At 39.6% G+C, this 25707-nt stretch overlaps 1 protein-coding gene across 1 annotated transcript; it reads left to right on the top strand.

Annotated features, from left to right (window-relative positions):
- The first annotated feature begins 1408 nt into the window (after window positions 1-1408).
- On the top strand, window positions 1409-3986 carry LOC108434685 (thymosin beta 4 X-linked). Its single transcript, XM_017710011.2, has 3 exons — window positions 1409-1559; window positions 2755-2867; window positions 3051-3986. The coding sequence occupies exons 2-3, from the start codon at window positions 2768-2770 to the stop codon at window positions 3080-3082; spliced, it is 132 nt and encodes a 43-aa protein (XP_017565500.1). The 5' UTR covers window positions 1409-1559; window positions 2755-2767; the 3' UTR covers window positions 3083-3986.
- Window positions 3987-25707: the final 21721 nt, after the last annotated feature.

The raw sequence follows: 25707 nt of genomic DNA, 5'->3' as shown, positions 1-25707 counted from the left end.
TCAAAGGTTTTTACTTTTCAAAATAAAAGTTGATACATTGTGAAAGACGTTTTAAATTTAAAAAAAAGAGAAAGATTTTGTTTGTTTAAACGTTTTGTTTAAAGACTGTCATGCAGATAAATCAGAGCCTTGTAAAAACTTACAAGGCAAGTCAAGTTTATTAATATAGCATATTTCATACACAGAGGCAAATCAAAGTGCTTTACAAACACAGCAAAATAAAAAAAAACATAAACATAAAAAAATTAAAGACAACACAAAGTGCTATTAAAATCTGATGAAAGGCTTAATAAAAATGGTATGAACATCAATGGATAGATATTTATTTATTTATTTATTTATTTATTTATTTATTTATTATTTATTCATTAATTAATACAGAATTGTTTTGTAGTGCCATAACAACTAAAGGGTTTTGTTCCGAAACGCTTTATAGACCCCTTTTTATCATGATGTACATTGTTGGGAGTGGGCATTACAGTCAAACTTTTTTTGTCTCCAAAATACAATATTTGGTTTAGGCAGAGGGCCAGAAGACCAAACAGCATACAAAAATAAATAAAGTAGGTAGGTTTTAAATCAAGTCTTTTTTATATGTTTTATAATGTGTGACTAAAATCCTTTAAATATACATTTTCCATAAATATACATTTACCAAACACAGTCAGTTTTCCACAGGAAAATGTAATAAATTTATTTCATAATAATTTTCATAACAACTGAATAAGTTATGTGAAGTATACTTCACATAACTTATTCAGTTGTTATGAAAATTATTATGAAATAAATGTTTGCTCTTCTTGGGTAGTGGGTGGGGTTAGGGTTACATTCTGGTTGGCCAAATCAAACATCTTCACTTTGGGCTGCTCTGGTCTTAATAAGTGATACGCTAATAAAAAAAGTTTATCACCGAATTGAAAAAGGGCCAGAATGACTAAATACATCAATACCTGAGCTATACGGACAAAAAAAATATTTATAATATTTATATATAGTATGTTTGCTCTGTATGTGTCTTGAGTCACGCTGTGAGTGTTGGTGAAAAAAATCAATAAAGTGTAAATCATAATCAATAATCAAATGAATATTTAAACACAAAGCCAACAATTGAATAACATGACAAACTACAGAGGAGATGAAAGGGGGTGAAAATTAAAAATGAAAGAATGAAGAAAAAGGTGTGAGGAAAATAAAGTGAAAAGGTGAGACAGGTCGATAGCTCATCGGCCACGAGGTGGCGCCATTGCAAACGCCTAAATCGCGGAAACTCGAGACTTCAAACGTTTCCCAACAGAATGATCTTTAACTCTCGGAACAGATTATTCCAAGCGTTTATTTGTGCTTAAACTCGTATATGTTAGCGTGTAGATCCGGGAATTCGCAGCTTTGCTTGCCATTCGTCTGATTTCGTCGCTCTCCGTCTGAAGGGGAACTGAGGCGTGACGTCACGGCCCGATTTGCATACTGCTCTGTATATATGCCGCGCTTGCGCATTGGTGCGCCACAGTGCTGCAACGGAGAGTTAACGGAGGATCTCAGCGCTAACCTGCCCGCCCTAGGTAAGCCCCCGCAGACCCTCACACACGTATATCTGCATATATGCACACATGCACATGCGTTTGTGTGTTTATATATATATATATATATGTGTGTATATATATATATGTATATATATATATATAATGTGTGTACACTCACATGTATATGCATATATCTATATATGTATATATACACACAGACACATTGGCCTGTATTATGCTGTTATGCGACTCTTCTGTGCTGATGGTAGTACAAATGGTTGGCGTAAGCTTTATTTCACTAGAGCAGCGCCGTCGTATTCGCTTCGCCAGCTTCTTGTTCGGATTTTTCCGTTCCACCTTAAATGGTGCAGCAGTTACATTCTGGAATTCGTGTCGTTGGATGCCTTAGTGGTGCCTGTAAATAGCGTCGCTTCTGCGAGTGTTGAATGTCTCAAGGTGCATTTATAAAACGCTTAAATCCAGATTTTTCCTTGGCTGCTCGCCTTTTTTGGCGCGCTAGTCTGACTGACATATTTCCTTTGTTACGCCCCTTTGTGCTGCAGACGCGTTATGCATGATAATTAGTCATTAAGGCCGTTTGGGGGATTTCTACCCATGAATGGTCGGAACGGGCTGTAATAAGGGGTATTTGCCCTGCATCGGGGCAGTAGGCTTTGGTGAGTGATTAAGGACGTTAAGGCTGTGCTGGAGATAAAGCAGCAGGGCTGGGCGGTGGTTCCTGGAGCCTTTGGCAAGTCTACTCAAATCTTTGTGCGCGCACGTGGGGGTCCCACACAATGTCTGGACATTTTTATATGAACTTCTTCCCGTAGCACAGCCGTTTTTCCCCCTCCAGAGTGTCATATTCCGTCTCCCTTTAGGTTCCTCTTTCAGCCTTCAGCGTGGGAAGTCGCATTGTTATGTAAATTTTCACATTTTTGGGCCATTTTTTTTCTTTTGGGCGCCATTGAGAAAGGGTGCGGTTTTTTGTGCGTTGTTCAGCGTGGCTATGGTCAGTTAAATCAACGGGACGTGATTCAAATCGCCCCTGGCTCTTGCTGAACAAAAGGGCTCAGTATCTTCACAGCCGCGAGCAGCTCAGGAGGTTTAGGAGGAAGGAACCATCTTTGAGCAGTTGAGGTTTCTCAGACAAAAGGAAGAAGGGAATAAGCCTCATTCTGGGGGCATTTATTCATTTAAATTTGATTTGTTTTATTTTCCTGTCTCCTGACAGACACTCAATAACCATGTCTGACAAGCCAAACCTGGATGAGGTCACCAGCTTCGACAAGAGCAAGCTGAAGAAGACTGAGACCCAGGAGAAGAACCCACTGCCGTCTAAAGAAAGTAAGGCCAGAGCCCGTATTTTAACCGTTGCATTACATAATCATGGGCCTCTTGCTTGGGATATCTGGTGGCATATTGAAGCTGTTTGCAGCAGCATTGTGCAAGATGCCAGCTAAGTTATGCAGAACTGACTGGGTGTGGGCATGGTGGAATCTAATTCTTCCTCTTCCTCTTCCTCCACAGCCATTGAACAGGAGAAGCAGGCGGCATCATGAAGCCCCCAAGTCGCCATCATGCACTGTGCACACCCCCTTTCCCTGCATTGCCTTCTTTTCATTTACTTCTTTTAGCTGTATAACTTTGTAACCGAAATGTTGAAAAAGAAAAAAATGTTGAAAAAAGAGAGCAAACCTAAAGCTGCCATCACTGTTGGATGGAATTGAAATCACCCTCCATCAACAGCCAGAAGAATCACCCCCCCCCCCTTTCTCCAGCCCAGCAGCGAAAGAGCATGATTCCAACTTTTGGAGCACTTATCTTGGATCCACCTGGTGTCCATGGCGGGCTACCTCGACATTGGCCTTGGCTACTGGCATTGAGAACGATAAGGGCAAAGGACGGGGGGGCGTGGCCTTGGAATGTGGACGTTTCCAAATTTTCATCAACCAATCGAGGCGTGGCTTTATGTCGACGTGTGACCAGCTCACTCATTTAAAGGCGCTGCATTTTTTGTTTTTAAAGAAATTGAGTTTTAAGATAAAATGCACATCTGGTTTTTATGTCGTCAATGATTAACACCTACTCGTTAGTGCTGCTTCAGGCGAATGCTTTTTTTTTTGTTTGATCGAGACAAAAGAGGAAGTGGAAACAAAGGTGGGACCAACCTAGATCGGGAAACACTCCCAAGGAACATGAGGGTTATTTTTAAAATTGATTGTGTGCCCTTTTTGTAAGTGTGTGGTTTTTGGGGTAGCTTTTTGTGTTGCACCCTATCTCGGTTGTCTTATTGTATGGAAGCTATCATTTCTCGAAATGAAAATTCCATGTGGTCGCTTTCAGCTGTAGATCAATTTTTTTTTCTTGGGTTTCGTACAAACTCAGCAACCATGTTATTTTGCCACAAACCATTATCAATAATGGAAAACAAATGTTGTAATAAAACCTTTGTTATCAAACGGCTCTCCGCCCCATTGTTTACGCTCACTTCTTTTCTCACTCACCCATCACTTGTCACTTGTCTGGGATTTAGTGTGGGAATTTTATTTGTGGGAAGCCGTGCAGTGAGTTCTACAAACTAAAACATCAGAACGATCATCCCAAGCTTGTATTTTGCACGTGTTTGAGTTAGCTTTAGCGTTAGCATTGTTCCAGAGCCCAAAGCATTCTCTACAAGAATTCTTGTAATGTAGTATTTTACACATTAATTAAACATTTTTAATCACATAAAGCATTCTGCATGTTTTGGCAGATTTGATGTAATTTAATCATATTTTTGTGAAATATTTAATGCTTATGGAAATAAATCCTGATAGCTGGCTGGGAGGCTTCCTGACTCAGTGCTGCATGGTTGGGGGGGTCTTCACAGGTGGTGACTTGGCAATCTGACCATCCAATTATCTTGCGGCTCTGTGCCGTGCATGCTGGGAGCCTCAAAGCCTGTTTCCTTTGGCTAAGATTAGCATTTGCCTGCAAAGCCTAATGGCATTAGCTGACTCTCTGTTTTCCCTAGTTATAAGACGAAGCACTGACTGGCTTACATGAAAGTTCATGTGAGTCCATTCTTTGTAGTTACATGACAAAGCACAGACCTAAATGAAACTTCAAGAGGGTAATTTTTGGTAATCTCAGAAATGGAACACTATTGCTAATCACTCCTACTCAAAGGCTGAGTCCATTTCAAGTATTTACAAGCGTTTTTGGATGATATTCACCTGCACATGACATTGCATTTAGAATTATGGTCAGCAGAAAGGCCAGGAAGCTATCCATGATGACTACCAATGCCCACATAACAAAGTGCAGTTATATAGGACTGCATACAGTATACAAGTTACAGTGTCCAACCCAGAGGCCTCCCTTAATTTATGTCATTTCCAGTCAAACCAACCATTAAGTGCAAGCTATTTATTTTTATCAATGTTTCTAAGGAGATTAGCTATAAGAAAAGGGAAAGTCAAAGAAAACGAATCATCAATCCAGCTCCACCCTTACTTCAGATCTGAACGCGTTTCTGTCTGTCCTTCCACTGTGAGAAGAGAACTCAGCACTATGAGTCTGAAAGGATGTGCAGCTGCCAAGAAGCCAGTACTGAGAAAAGGAAGCAGAGAAGAATAAAATCTGCAAATCAATCACAGAAGCTGCTGGTGTTCTCAAAACAATGGGCTGACCACCCCAGAGTCCAGACCACAACATCACTCAGTGTGTTTGGGGTTACTTGGAACGAAGCAGAAAGTATAAGTATATATATATTAATATATAAAGTATTAATAAATAAATGGAATTTACACTCTGCACAGTGACCCATTCCTCTTATTTGACTATGATGTCAAATGTTTTTATTCTGCTCTGTAACACAGTTTTGCAGTCACTCAGTTTGTGCTCGGTCAGTTGTGGGTCACTGTAAGTGGATTGGTCTAAGTCAGTTGCTCGTAATACTACTAATCTGTTGCATGAGTGGAGTTTTGCTGGTTGGGGGGGGCGGCTGGAACGTTCTCGAGTGTGTGTGTGCTTCGTGCATCATGCACATAGCAATCTAGGAATAATAAAGGCCTGTTGGATAGAAGTGTCTCTGTCTCTCATGTGCACACCCTCCCTCTTAGTCAAGACGTTAATTAGAGATTCCTTGCCTTCGGGGAGCTCCTTGGACGTTCCAAATCAAATAATAACATGCCAAATCACTGCAGATGTGTTTCTGCAATGAAGGTGAGGAAGCTTCAAGAGATCTGAAAGATGCTCCAGCTGCAAAGGCAGACAGATCCAGGTGTGTCTGTGGAATTCAGCCGACAGGGAGGAGTTCAAGCATATAGCGTGTGCCCCCCTCAGCCCTGGTTACATAACATTACAAACTACAGTCAATAAACAATCCTCTGAATAGGGAGTCACATAACAATGCACTCTGCCTGTTATGATCCAAAGAACATAGAACTAGAAAAATAGTAATTAGTACATTTTTTAAGGCAGCCCAATATTAAAGGGGAAGTCTGATGTGGGTGAGATAGAAAAATTATTATATCATGGTACATTTTTACAATATACAATATACATCATGCAACATTATTTTCTGAAATGTATTAAGTTGGAACAGACAAAACAGAACCTGTAGTGCTATATTCTCTGATGCCACAATACTGCATTATTATTATTATTATTATTAATAATAATAATAATAATAATAATAACAATAATATGCAATTACAATACATTTTTATTCAGCATTCAGTCCAGTTAACCACTTAAAATCCCAGGTATATTACATACTAAGGCTTATTATTTAGTAATTACAGGGACTTCAGTGGAACTAATTGAGCTATTTTTAGGTTACAGAAGTGTGCAAGTAACTTTGAGCCTGCCAGTGAACCCTGAACATTTAAGGGGTTAAAGAGGCCTAATTATGCTCATTTTGTTATGAAACGTAATTAGTTAGCATTCTTCGAGTACTATAGTATAGTACAATATATATATATATATATATTGAGTATATACTGAGCATATATATATATATATATATATATATATATATATATATATATATATATATATATATATATATATATATATATATATATATTAAAATAAATATTATCAGCCACCCTAATTCTAATGTTTCAAAATTTCCACATAATTCAGTGGTTGAAATCTAAAAAGTAAGTCTGAGTGTTTTGATATGGAACGCTGCACTTCAGAGAAACTTAGTGTGATTTATTTACAGTGGTGGTGATATGAACCAGGGGTTGCAATGCACACAAACATAGCATTTTATTTACTATCAGTAAGGCTAAATGTGTCTTTGTAGTTTTTATATGTAAAGGTGATGGTAAATAGTGATTAAAGAAAAGTTTTCTTTAGGGACTATTTTGCCATACAACATCCTGCATTTACCTCTCCATCGTTAATGAATTCTATGGAATACATTTTGGGCCTTAATATCTCAGGACTGAGGCAGTGTAATCATAACCATTTCATGTAACAACTTTCTGTGAGGGAGCTTTTAGAGGCATTAAATGCTTCTGATGTCTGGTTATTATCCACACCACTGTGAATAATTCTCATTCTGAAAGATGTGATTATATGGAATATTTACAAAAATTTGGTCGAATTCCGCTTTGATCCTTACATGTTGCAGTGACTGCCAGCAAAAGCAAAAGCATTATGTTATTTGATATTAATCATTTCTGAGTCATATGTCATTGAAACAGATAATCTGTCAAAAAAGCAGGTTCTTAACTTTCAATCAATACCACATTTGAGTTAGTAGATGAGATTTTTATTATGATTTGATCTTATGATCTTATTTCATCTTGTCTTATTTTGCAAAAAGAAAAACAATCCTTTACGTTTTTGCTGCAGTTTTGTCATTTTTATACCAAAATGAGTATAAAATGCAGACACATAGCTGTCAATAAAGAATGTAAAGTGAATGTAAATGTAATTCATAACATGAGTATTTATGTAATTAACTGTATAATTACGCAGTTATACACATCTAGCTTTCTAAGGGTTAAACGTATCACAGAAGACAAATCAATGCCGGCTCTTCTCACTACAAATCAAAGTAGTAGTGTCTAGAACAGCCTGATAATCAAGTTATAAAAATCCTCTGTCAGCTAGCTGAGCTCGACCTTCGTCTCCAGCAGCGATGGCTTCATTCAGTGTCTACAGACAAGCGAACAATCAGTTGATGAGGAATATGAATGAGGCACTAGTTAAAAGCTCATCCATTGTATGCATTCAGGATTGAGCTCTACCCTGATTCGTCCATCGATCATTCTGCAGGCTGAAGCCAATGGGAGGCCATTTAGCTTTTCACGAGCCGTTGCACACAGGATTGTGGGTCAGCGGCCTTTCATGTCTAAAGTTTTAGCCCAAACAGCCAGATGAAGCCAAGCCTTTGAGATGCTCTGAAAAACTTAACCCACAGTGGCAGGGATGGCAGCCGTCTAATTCGTTTACTTGTGCCTCTCTGTTATTATAGCATAACTGCAAGCTGACCAATTACAGTTACTCTTTTCTTGATTCTCTTCCAAACACATGGTATTATACTAAATAACAAGCAGAAGTTTGGGAGCAACACTATAAGTGAGTGAAAACAAACCTGGCTTTTCTTTAATTAACACATTTTTTTTAATTGAACAATGAAGGCTTTTCTCATGTAAGACAATAGAATAAGAATATATCACTGCAAAGTAATGGAAAAAAACCTTTTTGGCTAAACTACATGGCAATAAACTTGTTGGATGGTGATGAATTAACTTAAAGATATCATATCTTACATTTTTCTTCTAATGACATTTGTGTGGGTTTATGTAGCAGAAGCAGCCATATTTCATTTTTGCATGACTATTTTCCAGCCTCTCTTTATTCCTTAGAATTGAACAGGCTGTTTTTTCTGTTACTGTGCCTTTAAGAATCATATATGTAAATTAGTCCTGTTCTGATGGGCTGCCATGTATTGTGCTTCAGTCTGGGCTGAAACACTCCTTATGACTTCAGTGTGAATAGGTGGAACTAAACTGCGGTAGGCTGATCAATGGTGATGATACACATCCAAAACATATGATGAAGTGAATAAGTTGATTATCTCATAACAGCAGCAAATGTCATGTCAAGGTCTGGGACATACTACACAGTAAAAGGTCAGCTTTCAGAGTCAATGAGAAATGACCATCACACCTTGCTGCGTATAGAGCTGCATAGCTGCAGACCAGTCAGAGAGCCTGTGCTAACACCTGTCCATCATCAAGCACAGACACCAGACATGCAACCATCAGAATTTGACCATAGAGCAATGGAAGAAGGTCGCCTGGTCTGATAAGCCCAGTTTTTTTTCTCATCACATGGATGACTCAGTATGTTTGTGCCATTTATCTGGGGAAGTGATGACACCAGGATGCACTATGGGAAGAATACAAACTGGATGCACTATGGGAAGAATACAAACTGCTCTGGGCAATGTTCTGCTGGGAAACTCTGGGTCTGGGAAGTAATGTGGACGTCAGTTTAACACGTGACACCTACTTAAATGTTGTGGACCAGGTACAAGGTCTCAATTACAAATTGCAGGTGGTCAACACAGGCTCCTTTTGCACACATGATGTGTTTAGAAAAAGGAATAAATGGTACATTTTGATACTCTGAACTGTTATGTCACATAAACTGAGGAAAACTTGTTTTCCAATCATATGTAAAGAAGTAATTTCTTCCATACTTTTGGCATGTAGTATATATTCAATATGTTCTACCCAGTTATACTGACAACATAGTATAATATATTACATTTTATATGGGAAATGACAACTTTGAACTAATATAGAGTGTATAATAGACTTTATATTGTAGTGTTTATATTAAAGAGCTTATCTTACATCATCTTTTTTCTTGTATAATGTCTTGCATTTTTTGTGACCACAGAAAACAGTGGATTCAGACTGGCCTGTTTTTCAGCTCATGTTCCATATATGGACCATATGAACTGAAGAGTGAGTGGTACATTAAAAGTACTTATATAAAACTTAAAGTTTAATGATCATGACATCAATGTGTCTTACAGTGTTCTTGGTCCTGGGTGGCACAGTTTTGCCCTCTTCCTGCTTAAACACACCTGATTCAACTTATCTGTTAACGGCCTGGATTAATAGATTTGTTTGAGCAGGAAAAGCATCAAACTGGCCCTCTAGGACCACAACTGAATAACCTTGGTGCATAACGTCCCCCAAAACTGCTTAAAATGATTCAGTCTTCTGCCATGATCATTCCTTCATCTTTCATAAACAGGCATCACTCTCATAGTTGCTGACCACTCGCGCCTCATATGATAATCTGTCCCGCCACTCTCTGCTGAACATTCCATCTGTTGATCATGATGGCGTCCCGAATTAGCCGAGGTAAACAGAGCGCTGGGCGCTTGTTTCCATGGCAACCCCACTCACAGGGCAGAAAGCATCAGCACTGAAGTCACTTTTACTGTGGATCAAAAACACAGTCATTTCTGCGCCTGGTCATGGCACACAGCTCTGTCACAGGAAGCCCTCAGGCGATGAAGCGTGATGCATATCACCTTAAAGATCTTTCTGTCTTGCTACAAAGGTGGTGTGATCTCCTTCTTGAAGAATCTCTGTCATTATACATCATATACTGTAAAAATCTGTAACAGCTGGACTGAAGAAAAAAGTCCTTTAATTAACAGTAAAAGTATGTTTTCAGTGATGGCAAAAATCTGTAAAATTACAGTCATTTAATTTCTTAGAAATGCTGTCTTTTGCTGTAATTCAACATTCATTTCATTTCATTATTTTACCATCATAATAACAGTAACAACCATCAATGGTAAAAACAGCAGTGGTAAAATACAGTATATTTATGGTTTACTTTTTAATGGGTACTGACCATTCCATTTTTACAAATGTATAAATCTGTAAATATAATCCTGTGGTGATGCTCCCCTCCAAGGTTCTGAAAAGAAACTGCACCCTGAGCTACCATGCTCTTTTATGAATGGAAGAGTATAAAGCAACACTATGAAGGATTTGGGGATTTGGGGACTGTTTTGCTTCCCAATACTCTGCATATACTCCACCAACATGAATGGGTTTTCAAAAGTATTCACTCACCCATCCAAATCAGTGAATTCAGGTGTTCACCTCCATGGCCACAGGTGTACAAAGCCAAGCACCTAGGCCTGCAGACTGCTTCTACAGACATTTATGGAAGTCCAGTCGTGAAATTTCCCCACTACTGAATATTCCAGTCAACTGTCAGTGGTATTTTAACAAAGTGGAAGCGATTGGGAACAACAGCAACTCAGCGATGAAGTGGTGGGTCCCGTAAAATGACAGAGCGGGGTCAGCTGATGCTGAGGTGCGTAGTGCGCAGAGGTCGCCAACTTTCTGCAATCGCTGAAATCAGTCGCTACAGACCTCCAAACTCATGCAGCCTTCAGATCAGATCAAGAACAGCGTAGAGAGCTTCACTGAATAGGTTTCCTTGGCCGAGCAGCTGCATTCATAAAGAGCAAGTTTAGTGTGGAAGAACTTGACTGACCTCAACTCGATAGAACATGAACAACATCAGTGTCTAACCTCACAAGTGCACTTCTAGAAGAATGGTCAAAAATTCCCATAAACACACAGAGCAATATAGTGTATGTGACAATAGGAATATAGTTTGCATAATGCTAATTGGTGGTCATAATCTTCCACTACTTGTTAGCTACATTAGTTGCGTAGCTCTAAAGCAAAGCTATAGAAGCAAATTTCCAACACCAAGCATGTCTTGGCTGATTTTGGGGTAAATGTCAAAATATTGCTTTTATTGCCAAAAAAATGTCACTTTATTGCTGATAAAAATAGGGGCAGAGAGGTGTTCAGACATGTTGCATCTGAAACTATGAATGCCATAGTGAGCAAATTAGCTTCTAATGAAGGATTTCTCAAGACACCCCAGTGCTAAATTGCAACACTCCCAACCTAAATCAGATATTAACTGCAATAATATACTCTGATGTTTTCTTGGCTTCCCTCCATAACCTTTCTGATCTACATTCCAGCAGTTTGCTTTTTGTCTTCTGCTTCATCTTGGGTTTTTTTTTTATGCAAGAGATGTCATCTGAGCTATGTGCAAGAGTGACCACAACCACAGCGAGCTCGCTCTGTTTGTCATCGCCTCACAGAGGGGCCAACTTTATTTATGTGGCACTTTTCACAGACAAAAGTCACCTTTACAAAGCAGACAAAGTGAGCACAGTGTGAAGTAAAGTGAAACAATAAAGCAAACAAACAGTAAAGCAAACAGTACAGAAACAGAACAAAATGTGAAAAGGTTGCATTTTCACAGAACAAGCACTTACTTAAAAAATCTTACTTAATTAAAAGGCAAAAAAAACTTTTCTATTCGAACAAACTCAAGTATCTAATAGCAAATTTTTGGCTTTCATGAACAATTGCTGCAGACTTAGACCAATTAAACTAGCAGAATAGGGCGTGCTGCTGCTGGAAACTGTGGAAAGTTGCAGCCACACCAGCTCTTTGTGGATAAGACACCCCCGCTCTAAAATAATGAAACTGTAAATAATAAAGCTACACTATGTAAAATATGGGTATTTGGAGACCTCTCTGGTGGAAATGCATAATTGCGCCAAATGTGCAGTAGAACATTTTGTAGCATTGATTGTGCTTCAGACCTCTTCCCCAAGCATATGAATCTGACGATCACGAGTGTGTTGTAATATAATTCAAAGAACGTCCTCTAAGGAAGCAAGTGATTTATCTGTTATTGTCAATAACATCGAGCCGGACCTTCTTTTTGAGTCTGTGCAAGCGACTTGAATACGTAAAAACACATGATGTGAGCCGAAAAATTCATGCAAAATCTGACTTGATGCCTCTGACTTTTAAATCATTTTTTCAGGCTTTACAGGGTGACTTGCAGCTGCTCAGAGTGTTTTAGTGTATTTTAGTGTGTTTTTTCTTGATTCAGTAATGACACATTTCCAATTATTAACAAAAATGATCTGACAAAGTTTTTCTTCACTTAAGCTTTTTTATTCCTGACTGTAGAAGAGAACTTAATCTGTACCTAGGATGGCTCCGCTAGCATAGGCTGGAGAAAACAGTTAGCTTAAACGGCATGCTAATCATGCCCCAAATGTTTGCATAATCACCATGATCAGAGTACTGTGGTTAGCATCATCAGCACCTTCAGTTAGCATGCTGGATGTCCGTTAATGTTGAGAAAATAGTGCCAACCTAGCTAGCAGGTTAGCCTACCATGATGGACACATGTATATGTTCCTCCAGTACAAACACCTTTACGCTTTTGTAATACTAATAACAATAAAATAGTGGTAGACCTGAAAAGTTATTTTGCTTTATATTACCCTTTATAGCGTTTAGAGCCAAAGGCTTCTGATGTCTGGTTCCTATCACCACCACTCTGAATATGACTCAGTAAACTATCTTGAATAGTGCATTTTACAATTCACTCTAAAATGGCACTGTTTACATTTGAACAGTTAAATTAAGTGACTAAGTTCCTTTTCGCCTAAATGCATAATGTGTGCTGTGCACAAGTCTGTGTCCCTGTAACAGGGAGCTAAACATCCTGCTATAAACCCTGTTAACTAGAGCCAGGACACAGGTTTGGGGAATGGTTTTTAATTCCAAAGTGTTGGGTGTTTTATGGTCCAGTCCACTGCTTCTCTTGAGTCTACAGGCCTCCTCTTGCTTTTGAGTCTATGAACACTGCTTGGGGCTTTGGCATCTCCCTAACTCCATAATGGCAGAGAGAAAGCTGCTGATGTTCCAGGGGCAGCACTCAGTATGCCCTCTTCTCTCCATTAGCTCTGACTGAGTGTAAGGCTGATCAATGCAGCGGTTGCGGGATGGTCACTGCTCTGCTGATTTAATGTATTGATTGTCAGGAAACAGGAATCAATAATGTCGACTGGCCAACTCAGTAAAACAGCTGTCGTGGGTTATTGTCCCACCACTGGAGTCCTCAGGATGTAGGAAAAAAAAACGTTGAATCGTACGTGTTTGTGAGTGGGCGGGTGTGTTGAGGGTGTTGAGGTCTCAGGTTATGAAATTAGAAAGCAGTGTGCACACATACTTTGTGCACACCTACGTTTTCATCTGCAGGTTCTTCTACTGAAGCTGTTGAGTTAAACGCCAACAGATAGTTGCTGTTCAACCAAACGACGCTCCGTGTTGCTACAAGTGGTTGAAAGCAAAGGCTTTAGCATCATGTCCTGCAAACTATAAATCATCCCATGGTAAAACCTTTGTGCACCTACTTCCTTAAAAAACTTATTTTCATAACTACAGCTAGGTTGATCAGCTAGCTAACAGACTAAAAGTGGCTATGCAGCTCCTCTATTATTATCACAGGCTTTGAATTAAAATTTCTATACAGTATGTTATGTAAGTTGAAATACACTCAAAATGTGCACCATCTGTCCAGTAAGGAACTGTACTCACAGGACTTAATCCTAAATTGTTATTTCTTAGACATATTATGCACTGTTTGAGTGCAGGAGTCAGTATTTTAATTCCTGCACAGTGCAATATGTACAGAGTAGGGAGCCATTTGAGATTCCCAGTACAGGAAAAGGGACATACAACGTTGTTAGCCTGGTGCTAAATAAGACTGGAAATACAGAGAATAGAAATTAGCATTGTCGTCATTGCTGTGGTAATTTGGGGAGCAAAAGCTACTTAAAATAACGGTGCTATAATAACAAATGTTCATTATTATTATTATTATTATTATTATTATATAAAAGATTTTAAGTTCATGAAATGACTGCAATGTTCAATGATGGTTCGCTGATTGTTCTTGTCTTCTTTCAGCAGTCCATGACTGCTTGGCAGCAATACCTACATTAACTTTAATGCTTAACTGAAGATTTGTGTATTTTCTTATTATTATCTCATATTTTGTTGTCCGCCACTTTATAAAACTTCGGTTCGTGTCATGCCTAATAAAATCCTTACATGCGATAAAACGCCCTGTAATGCATGGCCTCAAGTGGTTTAATCCTTTAAAACAGAACCATGAATACTTGAAGAATCATTTGAATGCATAAATGGTTCTTGGCACAGTTTAATGGATCTCTGTGTGGGAAACCCGGCTGTATATGGTTCCTTGAAATAACCTAACAATATTTCTATATAACACTAAATGAATTCATGTACTGTTATAAGGCCTTTTTATTTCCACTAGCTTCCAATTACTCACTGTTTCACTGCTTCTCCTACTAAAGCTGTCAACTTATAAGCTAAAACAAAGCTTGTCATATGATCTTTACCATAATGTCAAAGTTCTAATAGGAAAGTCTGTTCACTTCGTAACCGTCTTGCAACCCACCCAGGCAGTTATGGACACACTCACAGTCCTGAAACCAAGTTAATGTTTGAAATTGGGTTGTTGCCACTACATATCGCTGTTGTTGGACGAAATCATTGTATCTCCAAAATGGTAACTTTATAGGAGAAGAAAAAAACTACTTTACTTTTATTGTAAGTCAACAGAACCAGACCTTTTTTCCCAAGTCATTTTGGATCATTTCCTTTAGTCCGTCAATCTATAAACTTACTGACAATGTAAAGGACAACATCCATCCATCCATCCATCCATCCATCCCTTTTCCAAGCCGCTTCTCCGTCAGGATCACGGGGTAAAGGACAACATGTATTGTAAAACATGTATGTAAAAACTGAAACATGGTCAAAAATGGAGATACAAGGTTTTCTACCAACAACAGCCATATGCACACCTCCTTAACAAGGGAGCACTTTCCTGTCTTTCATTTACTCACATAAAGCATCCCTTGGGAAAACCTATTTGCACGCACCTTTTTTCATCCAGCCATTACCACTGTTTCCCTCCGTTCACTCCACTGCCTGTTGCTTTACAGTCAAGCTAAAATAAAGCTTGTCATATTATCTTCAGGGTATTGTTCAACCAAACAATGCTTTATTCGGCTAGCAATGTTCAAAGCTAATATTGCTAGTTAGTGTGTTCTCTGCTATAGTCTTGGCTGTTTAGTGATATTGCTAGTTAGCATGGTCTCTGCTGACCTGCAACATTACCTTTCATGGACATGTACATTATTTCACAGTTGTCAAGCTAAGTAAAAACAAAGCTAGTTGAGTCCTCAATGCTCGGTTAACATGATTTCCTGCTGACTAGCAACAATGCCTTTAATACATTCAAAAACACATCACTAATCGGAACAATCCTTTGGAAAAACCATTTTTATTGCAGTTAGCTTTCAGATTCCAATAAGCCTGAGGCTGCATTAATGACATTCACATAATGCACTAAAGTTCAGTAATGCAGTGGCTAATGCACATGCTTGTGTTTGCCTGTCTGTCTCTACTCACTAGGTTTATGCCACACACACACAACTGTATGTGCATCTCCTCTACTCTCTTCCTCAAAACTATATACACACCCTTTGGTCTTGGCTTTCAACAAGAAGACGAGAAACCTCCTTACTTCCTTTACTGATTCTCAACACTACATTGGAAGAATTTAATCTGAAATGTTGTCTCCTGCTCTATAAATGTAGACTAATTTATGCCTGAATAAATGCATTTGCTGCATTTTTTGCTGAGGGAAGCCATTCTGAAACTAGGCTAAATGTAACTGGACTGTGACTGGAATTGTGCCAATCATTCTGAAACTGATGCTATTACACATTCTGAAGCTTAAGTCATTAAACATTCTCCAAAATGATGGAGGTATATTTGGCAAACTAGAAAAGCTTCATTTAAATTTGGGACCAGTTTGTGAGACATCGGCATTAATCGCATCGAAGCGGTGTGTCTGGGAGTGGGAGACTGTGGGTTTAATTACCCGCTGGCTGTTTAATAGCAGTGCCAGTATCAGGCGTCACGTTGGAGGAAGCTTTAATTAAACCAGTGCAGAAGGCAGCAAGCACGCTTTGTCTCATGTGATGCATGGCCTTTGATCAGTGCTATCTCCAGTAATAGGCTGTGTTTTGAGTGCAGTAGCTTCAGCCACACCCAGACTGAATGAATGTGGTTCTGTTCAGTTAGAGCTGTGAATTTGCCAGTTCATCAAGGGGCTGTAGAATTTCAGAGATCCAGTTAACCCCTTAACACGGAGGCATCACTGTTTTTTAACACTGTACTGCATGGTGTTGCCATATGGAAAGAACCAACTTCTTTCAATTTTTTTTGCCTAACTACGATAGAAATGTCCACTTTTTTTCTTTTTCTTAGGGAAACTGAAGACGTCATGTATAAAATGGTATACTTTTTTTTAATCATATGCTATCCTGTATGTAAAATGATAAAATACAACTGTTGCCATATGCCAACAACATGCGACAATGGAACCCAAATCTGCAATAAATACATGCAAACAAAAAGAAGTATACTTTTGTTTTCTTAACATATTTGCAAATTTCACTGTTATGCATGTTTTTTTTCTTGTTTGGATGATGAAGCAGTATACTCCAAGATTTTTTAAGATTAAGAGACCCTTTACAGTCCCAAAACAGGGAAATTTCCCCTCTGCAATCTAACCCATCTGTGCAGTGAAACAACACATACACACTAGTGAACACGCACACTAGGGGCAGTGAGCACACTTGCCCACAGCGCCCATGGAGCAGTTGGGGGTTAGGTGCCTTGCTCAAAGGCACTTCAGTCACATACTGTTGGCTCAGGGGATCGAACCGGCAACCTGCCAATCATAAGTTAGGTTCCCTAACCTCCAGCGCTCGATCTGACACTAGCGCAGCGCACTTAGCAATAATGGCGGTATGGTAATCATTTTCACACGCAGTAGCACACAGAAAGCTTCAGTTCAACTGCTGATACATTTTACCAATCCTAACATACATAAATGCACCCCTCATTTTCTAGAGCAGAGGTAAAGGGGGACATTGCCAAAGTCTTTGAATGTATTGCTGAGAATACATGGTTTAAAAGTATGGGTTTAAGAAGCAGGTTAAAGTGGATGAGACTAGAGGATATCAGGCTCATTATTGGTTCAGTCTTCCAAGTATCAACAAGCTAATTTAGTAGGAGTGAGCTGAGCCCTAGTATAGGCTACTGTTGGGCGTAAAATATTATGTTAACATCCTGACAGCCAGGACATTTCAGACATTGTCTCACAGCATTAGCTTAAATTACAGAAAATTAGAGAATCTGTCCTTAAAGTCAGGGTTTAGGTTTATTTGTCCTTCTATGAACGTTCAGGCTGAGCCCAGAGAACAGCAGCTCAATAAACTTTAGCACAAAGCCTAAAGCTATGGAATTTAGGACTGCTATAGACAATTGTGCTTGTCACAGCTGAGTAAGCTGGCCTGAGCAGTTTTCTGTCTGAGCCAAGTGATTTCTGTCTGAGTAAAGCAATTTGTTATTCGTGCCACAGGCGATTTAATATTTACTCCAAATAAGTTATGTGTTAGTGTGTGTGTTGGCAGCACCCAACACCTGTAAATTAATAATAATATTTGGCATTTGCGACATTTCTTAGTGGGGAGGTGTGTTTACATGTGCTTTTCTTGTAGCCTTCAAATTGATGATTCACCTCCTGCTTATATCCTTGAATGTGCACGTTTGTTTGTGAAAAGACACTCTTTATCTCTTTCCTGGAATAAGAAGATGCTGCTTTTCACTTTAGCTTAATCAGGCTTACTTGAATTCATGTGGTTTTACTTAACATCTAACAAAACAAAGATAAGAACTTTTCAATATTACACAAACCCTCTTAATAAATCATTCAGCTTTGCCACTAAGCCCAGGGGACTTAGCAATACAATTAGAAAAGCATTATAATATTTGCTTAGCCCATTTTACCTGCATGAAAAGCATGCTACAGTCCTGCATAATGTTAGTTCACTCTGTCTATTTGTTTGTAAAAAATAATGGCCTCAGGCCCAGATGAGGAAGGGCTTTTTAATATGACATGCAGTAAAATACCAATGCTAACATTGCTAATCCAGGAATAAATGAAGACAATGCTGTCAGCTGTATAGAAAATCTATGACCAGTGTTTGAAAAATACAATCCTATAAAATGTACAACTGTATACCTGCTTGCTTGGAATATAGTTGTACTGCATTTTAGCTTAGGAAAATGCCTACAGGGAGCCAAAATACTGAGCTACCTGTCCTCAACTGAAAAGTACAGGACGCCCTCTTATAGATTACAGTTAGTCATGTTTTAAACTACTCAAGCAAATCAAAAACTTGCACAGAGAAATAACAGAGTAACATCGTTTATGCTAACTGGTAGCTTTAGACCTCTGCTATACTAGTAATCTCACTGTTTCGACTTTATTCATGTATCTGTATCAGATTAAGACTGTGCCTGTTTAGCATCTCATGCTAACTAGTATTAGACTTTTTCTAGTGATCTGATTTGTTTCACCCTATTCACACCAGACCCATACAAATGTGTTTGTTCACCCTGTGCTTTGGAGGCAGAGCTTATCTTTTTTAGCCGTAATCACCAGCCTTTAGCAGGTCAAGGTTAGCCATGCTATCAATATTGGTACCATCAGTACCATTCCTTTGGCATGACCTAATCACCTCGCTGAGCTCATGAGTCTTTTTGGGAATTAAATCAGCAGAAATAGCAGAAATAGTCTCTTGTAGCCCTATACTGAAATCTGATATATGGTAATATATGGGTTTTAAATATATGACACACATTATCATATATGGATTAGTTAAGTGGACATATACACTGCTCCAAAAAATAAAGGGGACACTTAAACAACACAATATAACTCCAAGTAAATCAAACTTCTGTGAAATCAAACTGTCCATTTAGGAAGCAACACTGATTGACAATCAATTTCACAGCTGTTGTGCAAATGGAACAGACAACAGGTGGAAATTATTGGCAATTAGCAAGACACACTCAATAAAGGAGTGGTTCTGCAGGTGGGGACCACAGACCACTTCTCAGTACCTTTCTGCTTTCTGGCTGATGTTTTGGTCACTTTTGAATGTTGGTGGTGCTTTCACACTCGTGGTAGCATGAGATGGACTCTACAACCCACACAAGTGGCTCAGGTAGTGCAGCTCATCCAGGATGGCACATCAATGCGAGCTGTGGCAAGAAGGTTTGCTGTGTCTGTCAGCGTAGTGTCCAGAGGCTGGAGGCGCTACCAGGAGACAGGCCAGTACACCAGGAGACGTGGAGGAGGCCATAGGAGGGCAACAACCCAGCAGCAGGACCGCTACCTCCACCTTTGTGCAAGGAGGAACAGGAGGAGCACTGCCAGAGCCCTGCAAAATGACCTCCAGCAGGCCACAAATGTGCATATGTCTGCACAAACGGTTAGAAACCGACTCCATGAGGATGGTATGAGGGCCCGACGTCCACAGATGGGGGTTGTGCTCACAGCCCAACACCGTGCAGGACGCTTGGCATTTGCCAGAGAACACCAGGATTGGCAAATTCGCCACTGGCGCCCTGTGCTCTTCACAGATGAAAGCAGGTTCACACTGAGCACATGTGACAGACGTGACAGAGTCTGGAGACGCCGTGGAGAGCGATCTGCTGCCTGCAACATCCTTCATGACCGGTTTGGCAGTGGGTCAGTAATGGTGTGGGGTGGCATTTCTTTGGAGGGCCGCACAGCCTTCCATGTGAGGTAGCCTGACTGCCATTAGGTACCGAGATGAGATCCTCAGACCCCTTGTTAGACCATATGCTGGTGTGGTTGGCCCTGGGTTCCTCCTAATGCAGGACAATGCTAGACCTCGTGTGGCTGGAGTGTGTCAGCAGTTCCTGCAAGATGAAGGCATTGAAGCTATGGACTGGCCCGCCCGTTCCCCAGACCTGAATCCGATTGAGCACATCTGGGACATCAATTTTAAGGACATTACATCAAAGTTGGATCAGCCTGTAGTGTGTTTTTCCACTTTAATTTTGTGTGTGACTCCAAATCCAGGCCTCCATTGGTTAATAAATTTGATTTCCATTGATGATTTTTGTGTGATTTTGTTGTCAGCACATTCAACTTTGTACAGAACAAAGTATTCAATGAGAATATTTCATTCATTCAGATCTAGGATGTGTTATTTGAGTGTTCCCTTTATTTTTTTGAGCAGTGTATATGTGTCATATACGCCAACCCATATTTTCAAATTTGGACATATAAAGTTTTTCAAAATGTCAAACACTGAAAAACGTTAAAAATGGGGAAACAAGGTTTTGTCCTGACAACAGCAATATGTTTAACACATACACATACATTTAAATGAAGTAAAATATTTTTCATATATGGAAGACATATACAGCTAATGGTTTCATGTTTTATAATGTGAAGCACTTCTTATTTGTTTCTTCCACATGTGTCCTAATGAAGTGAACATTACTATTGTAATATACTTATACACTTCACTTATCTGCTTGGCCTAAAAATACATCAGGCCACCATGAAGTGCAGGGAGTGGGAGAATGAACTGCATCGCATAGAATCTGATCCTGAGGAGACGGAGGAGAAGCCTGGCCAGGCATCACCCCACAGAGCACAGTCCCTTCATGCAGTAAAACCTTTAGAGAATAGTCCCAGATCAAGTGGCCCCCAGCTAACAGCCAGACCTTGTGGTTGAGGTTTGATGAAGACGTAAACAAGACTGTTGAAACCACAATCAAGAGAGAGGTGGACTGCCGGCCAAAGGCCATAAGAGCCATCACAGTCACCTGCGCAGGAAGTAAGGAAGCATGCTACTTTTATTTCTGACCCTTTTGCCTTCACCAAGAAGCTACTAGGGGACAAACGCAGAAGTAGCGTTATGTGCTCAGCAGAGGATATAAACACCTTTCCACACAACACTTTGGGCAACCCAGAGAGAAACCAGGAGCTTGAACCACACATGGTACTTTTAAATCACAACTCTTCATGGTTGAGTTTGCCATGAGGGAGCCCAATGGAAGTTCAGGAGGTGGTCAAAGGAGCCAACAAACCAACAAAATCAAGGTTTCTAGTGATATAGAGGGGAAGAGTAGAAGAGAATTTGCAGTTCTCACTGGCTAGAGCTACTATCCTGTCCACTACAGAGCAGCCAAGAGTCAAGAGCCTTGAGAAGATCTGTGATTATAGCCTCAAAGATGCCACTTCCATCCAGGAAATCAGCAAAGAACTTGAGGCATTGTACACAAAGATGGACAAAACAGGCCTACTGGGGAAGTTTAAGGCCTTGATTTACCTACATCCCATATTACCCTGGATCCTGTGGCCTATGATGGCTAGGCCCACCTCACAGTCTGCAGAGCGCTGCCTTGTATGGCACCAGGAACTTCCTGTAGCTCCCATTTAGTGGTCTTTCTGAAGGGTTCACGGTGTCACAAACACAGGAAGCTCTCCACAGAGAATCCAGAGATCCAAAAGTGGCATTTGCTGGCATCCAGGTTCAAACAGGCAGGGAATAAAGCAAATTTCCAGAGGTGGCTGAGTCACAGCTGAGGCAGAAGGCACTGGTGGGGTCCTGTGTGTGTGATGTTGAAAGACCCGAAACACTCAGCGACCCCGGGTTACATGGCTGATGATGTGACCCAGCACACCTGCAAAATCTTTCACCATTTAGCTACAAAACTAAACTCAAAATAAATGCACATTAAAAGCATTAAAACATGAAATTCATGAAAATATTATCCAGCGACACATTTAAATAATTTAATAATTAAATGCAAACAGGTAACATAGTAGCAGTTAAAACTGTACTGGAATGTATTCAAACATGTATAAGACATATGATCTGTTTATAATGCATATATGTAATTCACCCATATATGCCATATATGTTTTCCATATATTATGCATGTAAGTCCAATATTTGACACATACATGTGTCATGCCTGACCCTTTATCATATATATGCATATATGCACATGTATCAGATTTCCAGTTAACAGGGTCATTTTGTCCCAGTTTATTGTTTGTGTCAGAGGTTTAAACAAGAGTGATCTGGTCAACATCTTGAACCACAGGAGAATTAGAGAACTACAGCCATTACCATAATGAGTGAATGCTAGGAATTCAGCTATGATTCAAAACAAGAGCAAAACAGGAAGTGAATTCTATTTTTAACATTTTACTCATTTCTTGTCTTTGCATTTCTTAATGCAGATTCTTCAAAGCCATGGGATTCCATTAAGATGGCAAGGACCACCATGAAACTTGCTATTTCATTATTTATTTATTTTTTCATGGTGGCACAAAGACAGGAAGTGGCAGAGTTCCAAATCACGCTCGTTGTGTTCATTACCTCAGAATGCAGCGACCACCAAACACGATATCTGAGAGGAGGAGGAAGTCTCTGCTTTAAAACTAGGCATGCAGGGCTGTACTTGAAGCTACAACCAGGGAAATTAAACCATAACTTGAGCATGGAATTTGCAAAGATTATCACAAGGATTTCCTTAACATAGACTATAATCTGAATCTCATGTAGTAGATACTGTCCTGCTTTAGTGTTAGAGGAGAGGCTCTCACCTGGAGTGCTTGTACAGACATGTACACAAACACACACTCGTCCTCTTGTGTTTGCAAGTGCCCAGGCATGCAAGGAATTGCAAAACAGATGTTGTTTTGTCTTAGGTAAGAGTAAATCTTCTCATTGAGGACCCCTTTGCTAATGTTTGCAGCTGTCCAAGATTTGTAAAAAATGCCCAGGCCTCAGTTGAGGCAGGCTAACTGAAAATTCCTAACGTCGCTTGCAACTCAGAAAACAACTTGGCATAAAATGAGGCTCCATTCAGAATTGAGAGTGTTAAAGTGAGCTTAATACAGTCATATGTTAACACATCCTCTACAGAGAACACAGCCCTGCACCTTTAAATGCACAAGAACTGTTTGTTTGCTGAATTTAACACATTAGGACAAAAGTGGCACATGAAAAACCTTTTTAGATTAGATTTAGATTAGAATTTATCTTTTGTATTTCTAGTATATCAAATTGTGCAAATAAATAGAAATTGGAACTATCTGCAGAGAAAAGTCATATTTAAGGCTTTTTAAATATTTTAAATCCCCTGTAGATGATATGTTCACTCACTATTCTTAGGTTAAAGAAGCATGGAATAAAACTGAAATTGTGCACTAGAATTGGCAGAAAAATTCCAGTTTAAAAAATTCCCTGTAGAGAATGTGTTAACTTATTTTCCTTATATCAACTTATATTACTTATATCAACAAAACAGGCAATTTGTCTAAGGGTGTTCAAACGTTTGCATATGACTAATGAAAAATTCAGCATATAAGAACATAATACAGTCCTTCTGTCAAGAGGGGTCTGTTAAATAATGTTAGAGAGCAGAGCATTCAAACAATGAAATAGAAGAAGGTGTTACTTGTTCCTGACCAAATCAATGACTGAAACTGTTCCTGTAAACAAAACCCTACACTGAGGTTTTAACATTATCTATTGTGGTCCAGTTTCCCCTCGTAGTCGGCCTGCCTTAAACAAGGCTTTCTTCAGTAGGTTTTCACTAAGAGAGAAGTCATGCTTTCACTTCCCCCATCGTCACTGTGGCTGCTATAACTGGGACGTTGTCTTGTGTTGTGCAGTCACACACCCCTCTGGCGACACTGACTGCTGGTGTGTGTGAAATGGTGGCAGGGATGTCAACCAATCAAAGAGTGGCCTGTCATCTGAGGTCAAAGAGGAAGAGGAAGCTCAGGGGTGTCTTGCTGCAGAATGGCGTCTTTTGTGTCAGGGGTATCTCTCTCTCTCTTTCAGCCTCTCTCACTCTATCTCTCTTCCTCTGCACTTCCTCAGGGGACCAGTGACAGGCTTGGTCCAGTCTGGGCACTGTTGCCATGGCACCACTACTTCCGCTAGACTGGCAGTCGATCTGAAGGGCCTACAGGCTGTGATGTGGCTGGCTCAGACCAGTGTTGTGGTCTTCATCAAAGTGTTTGGAGATGCAATGTGGCTAGCTCAGTCGATTATAACCCTTAAGACGGCTAGGTTTGTTACTGTTATTTACATTTAACACCTTTTCACTGCAGGTATAAAACGCAACTTCCACCTGTTTTGGAGACCCTTCCTTTGGCCTGTCTATTTTTTCAGTGATGTTGATGGAATATATTTTGATGAAAATGTATGATTTACTAAACAGTAAACGTACAGGATGGTCTTTGTAAATGAGAAAGAACGTCAACATTCATCCACTGAGGGAAGGGGCCTGAAGCACAACCGATGCTGGAAAATGTTTTTCTGCATGTTGGATACAAATTTCCACCAACACTTTATTTTAAAAGTCAGCTGTAGATGTTTTGTAGCAACTTTTAACTAACATTCAATTTAATATCTATTACGTACAACTCAACTTTGAGTTGAATGCCATTGAGTGTGTTTAATGTAACTCTAAACCTAAACCTAATCTTAACTCTAACCTAATATTGCTGATAATCAGCTGATTTTCACCAGATAATTTGTTAACAATTAAAGCATCTTTAGCTGATCTATTTAAAAAGTGTTACCAAATATAATTATGTAATTGCATACTTAAATACTTGTCTGAGTCTTTTTTTCCCATTTGTGGTGATATCAAGTCATGACAAAAATATAAAGCATGCTATTTTGTTCTGTTAAACAAGGCTGTTTCAAAAAGGTTTCATCAAACTGAAATCTTATGCACACTTACAAAGACAAATGTGACATTGATTAAAAGTGTAGTTCCAGCACTTTTAAAATTATTTCTCAAGTCAAGAGGCTTTTATTGTCATTCCATCTATGTACAAGTACACAGTGGAGTGAAATTACCTTCCTCCAGGAACAACACGGTGCAACAAGGAAAACAAAGTACAAAGTGCAAACACGCAGACATCATGTGCAAACAAGAAATTAAACTAGAAACAATAAATACAATTTATTAAACATTAACAGGAAAGCTGTTGCAGAGTCTGGCAGTGGTGGCACAGACGCTCCGGTACCTTCTGCCAGAAGGCAGCAGTGAAAAAGGTCCATGTGAGGGATAGATGGGGTCGTCCACAATGCTAGCGGATTTCCGGATACAATGTGTGGTGTAGATGTCCATGATGGAGAGGAGAGAGACCCCGATGATCTTCTCAGCTGTCCTCATTATATGCTGTAGGGTCTTGCGGTCTGAGGTGGTGCAATTCTCAAACCAAGGAATGATCCAGCTGCTCAGGATGCTCTCCACAGTCTCCCTGTAGGACATGGTGA

This window comes from Pygocentrus nattereri, chromosome 12 (genome assembly GCF_015220715.1).
Source record: "Pygocentrus nattereri isolate fPygNat1 chromosome 12, fPygNat1.pri, whole genome shotgun sequence".
Classification (NCBI taxonomy): domain Eukaryota; kingdom Metazoa; phylum Chordata; class Actinopteri; order Characiformes; family Serrasalmidae; genus Pygocentrus; species Pygocentrus nattereri.
The sequence above is the reverse complement of the archived record's forward strand: the minus strand, read 5'-3'. Positions and strand labels throughout refer to the sequence as shown.

What these genes read in the sequence shown, in the direction of transcription:
- LOC108434685 (XM_017710011.2), top strand. Translation starts at nt 2,768, where the DNA reads ATGTCTGACAAGCCAAACCTGGATGAGGTCACCAGCTTCGACAAGAGC. An exon ending in CCCACTGCCGTCTAAAGAAA is followed by an intron (nt 2,868 to 3,050) that starts GTAAGGCCAGAG and finishes CTTCCTCCACAG; the next exon opens with CCATTGAACAGGAGAAGCAG.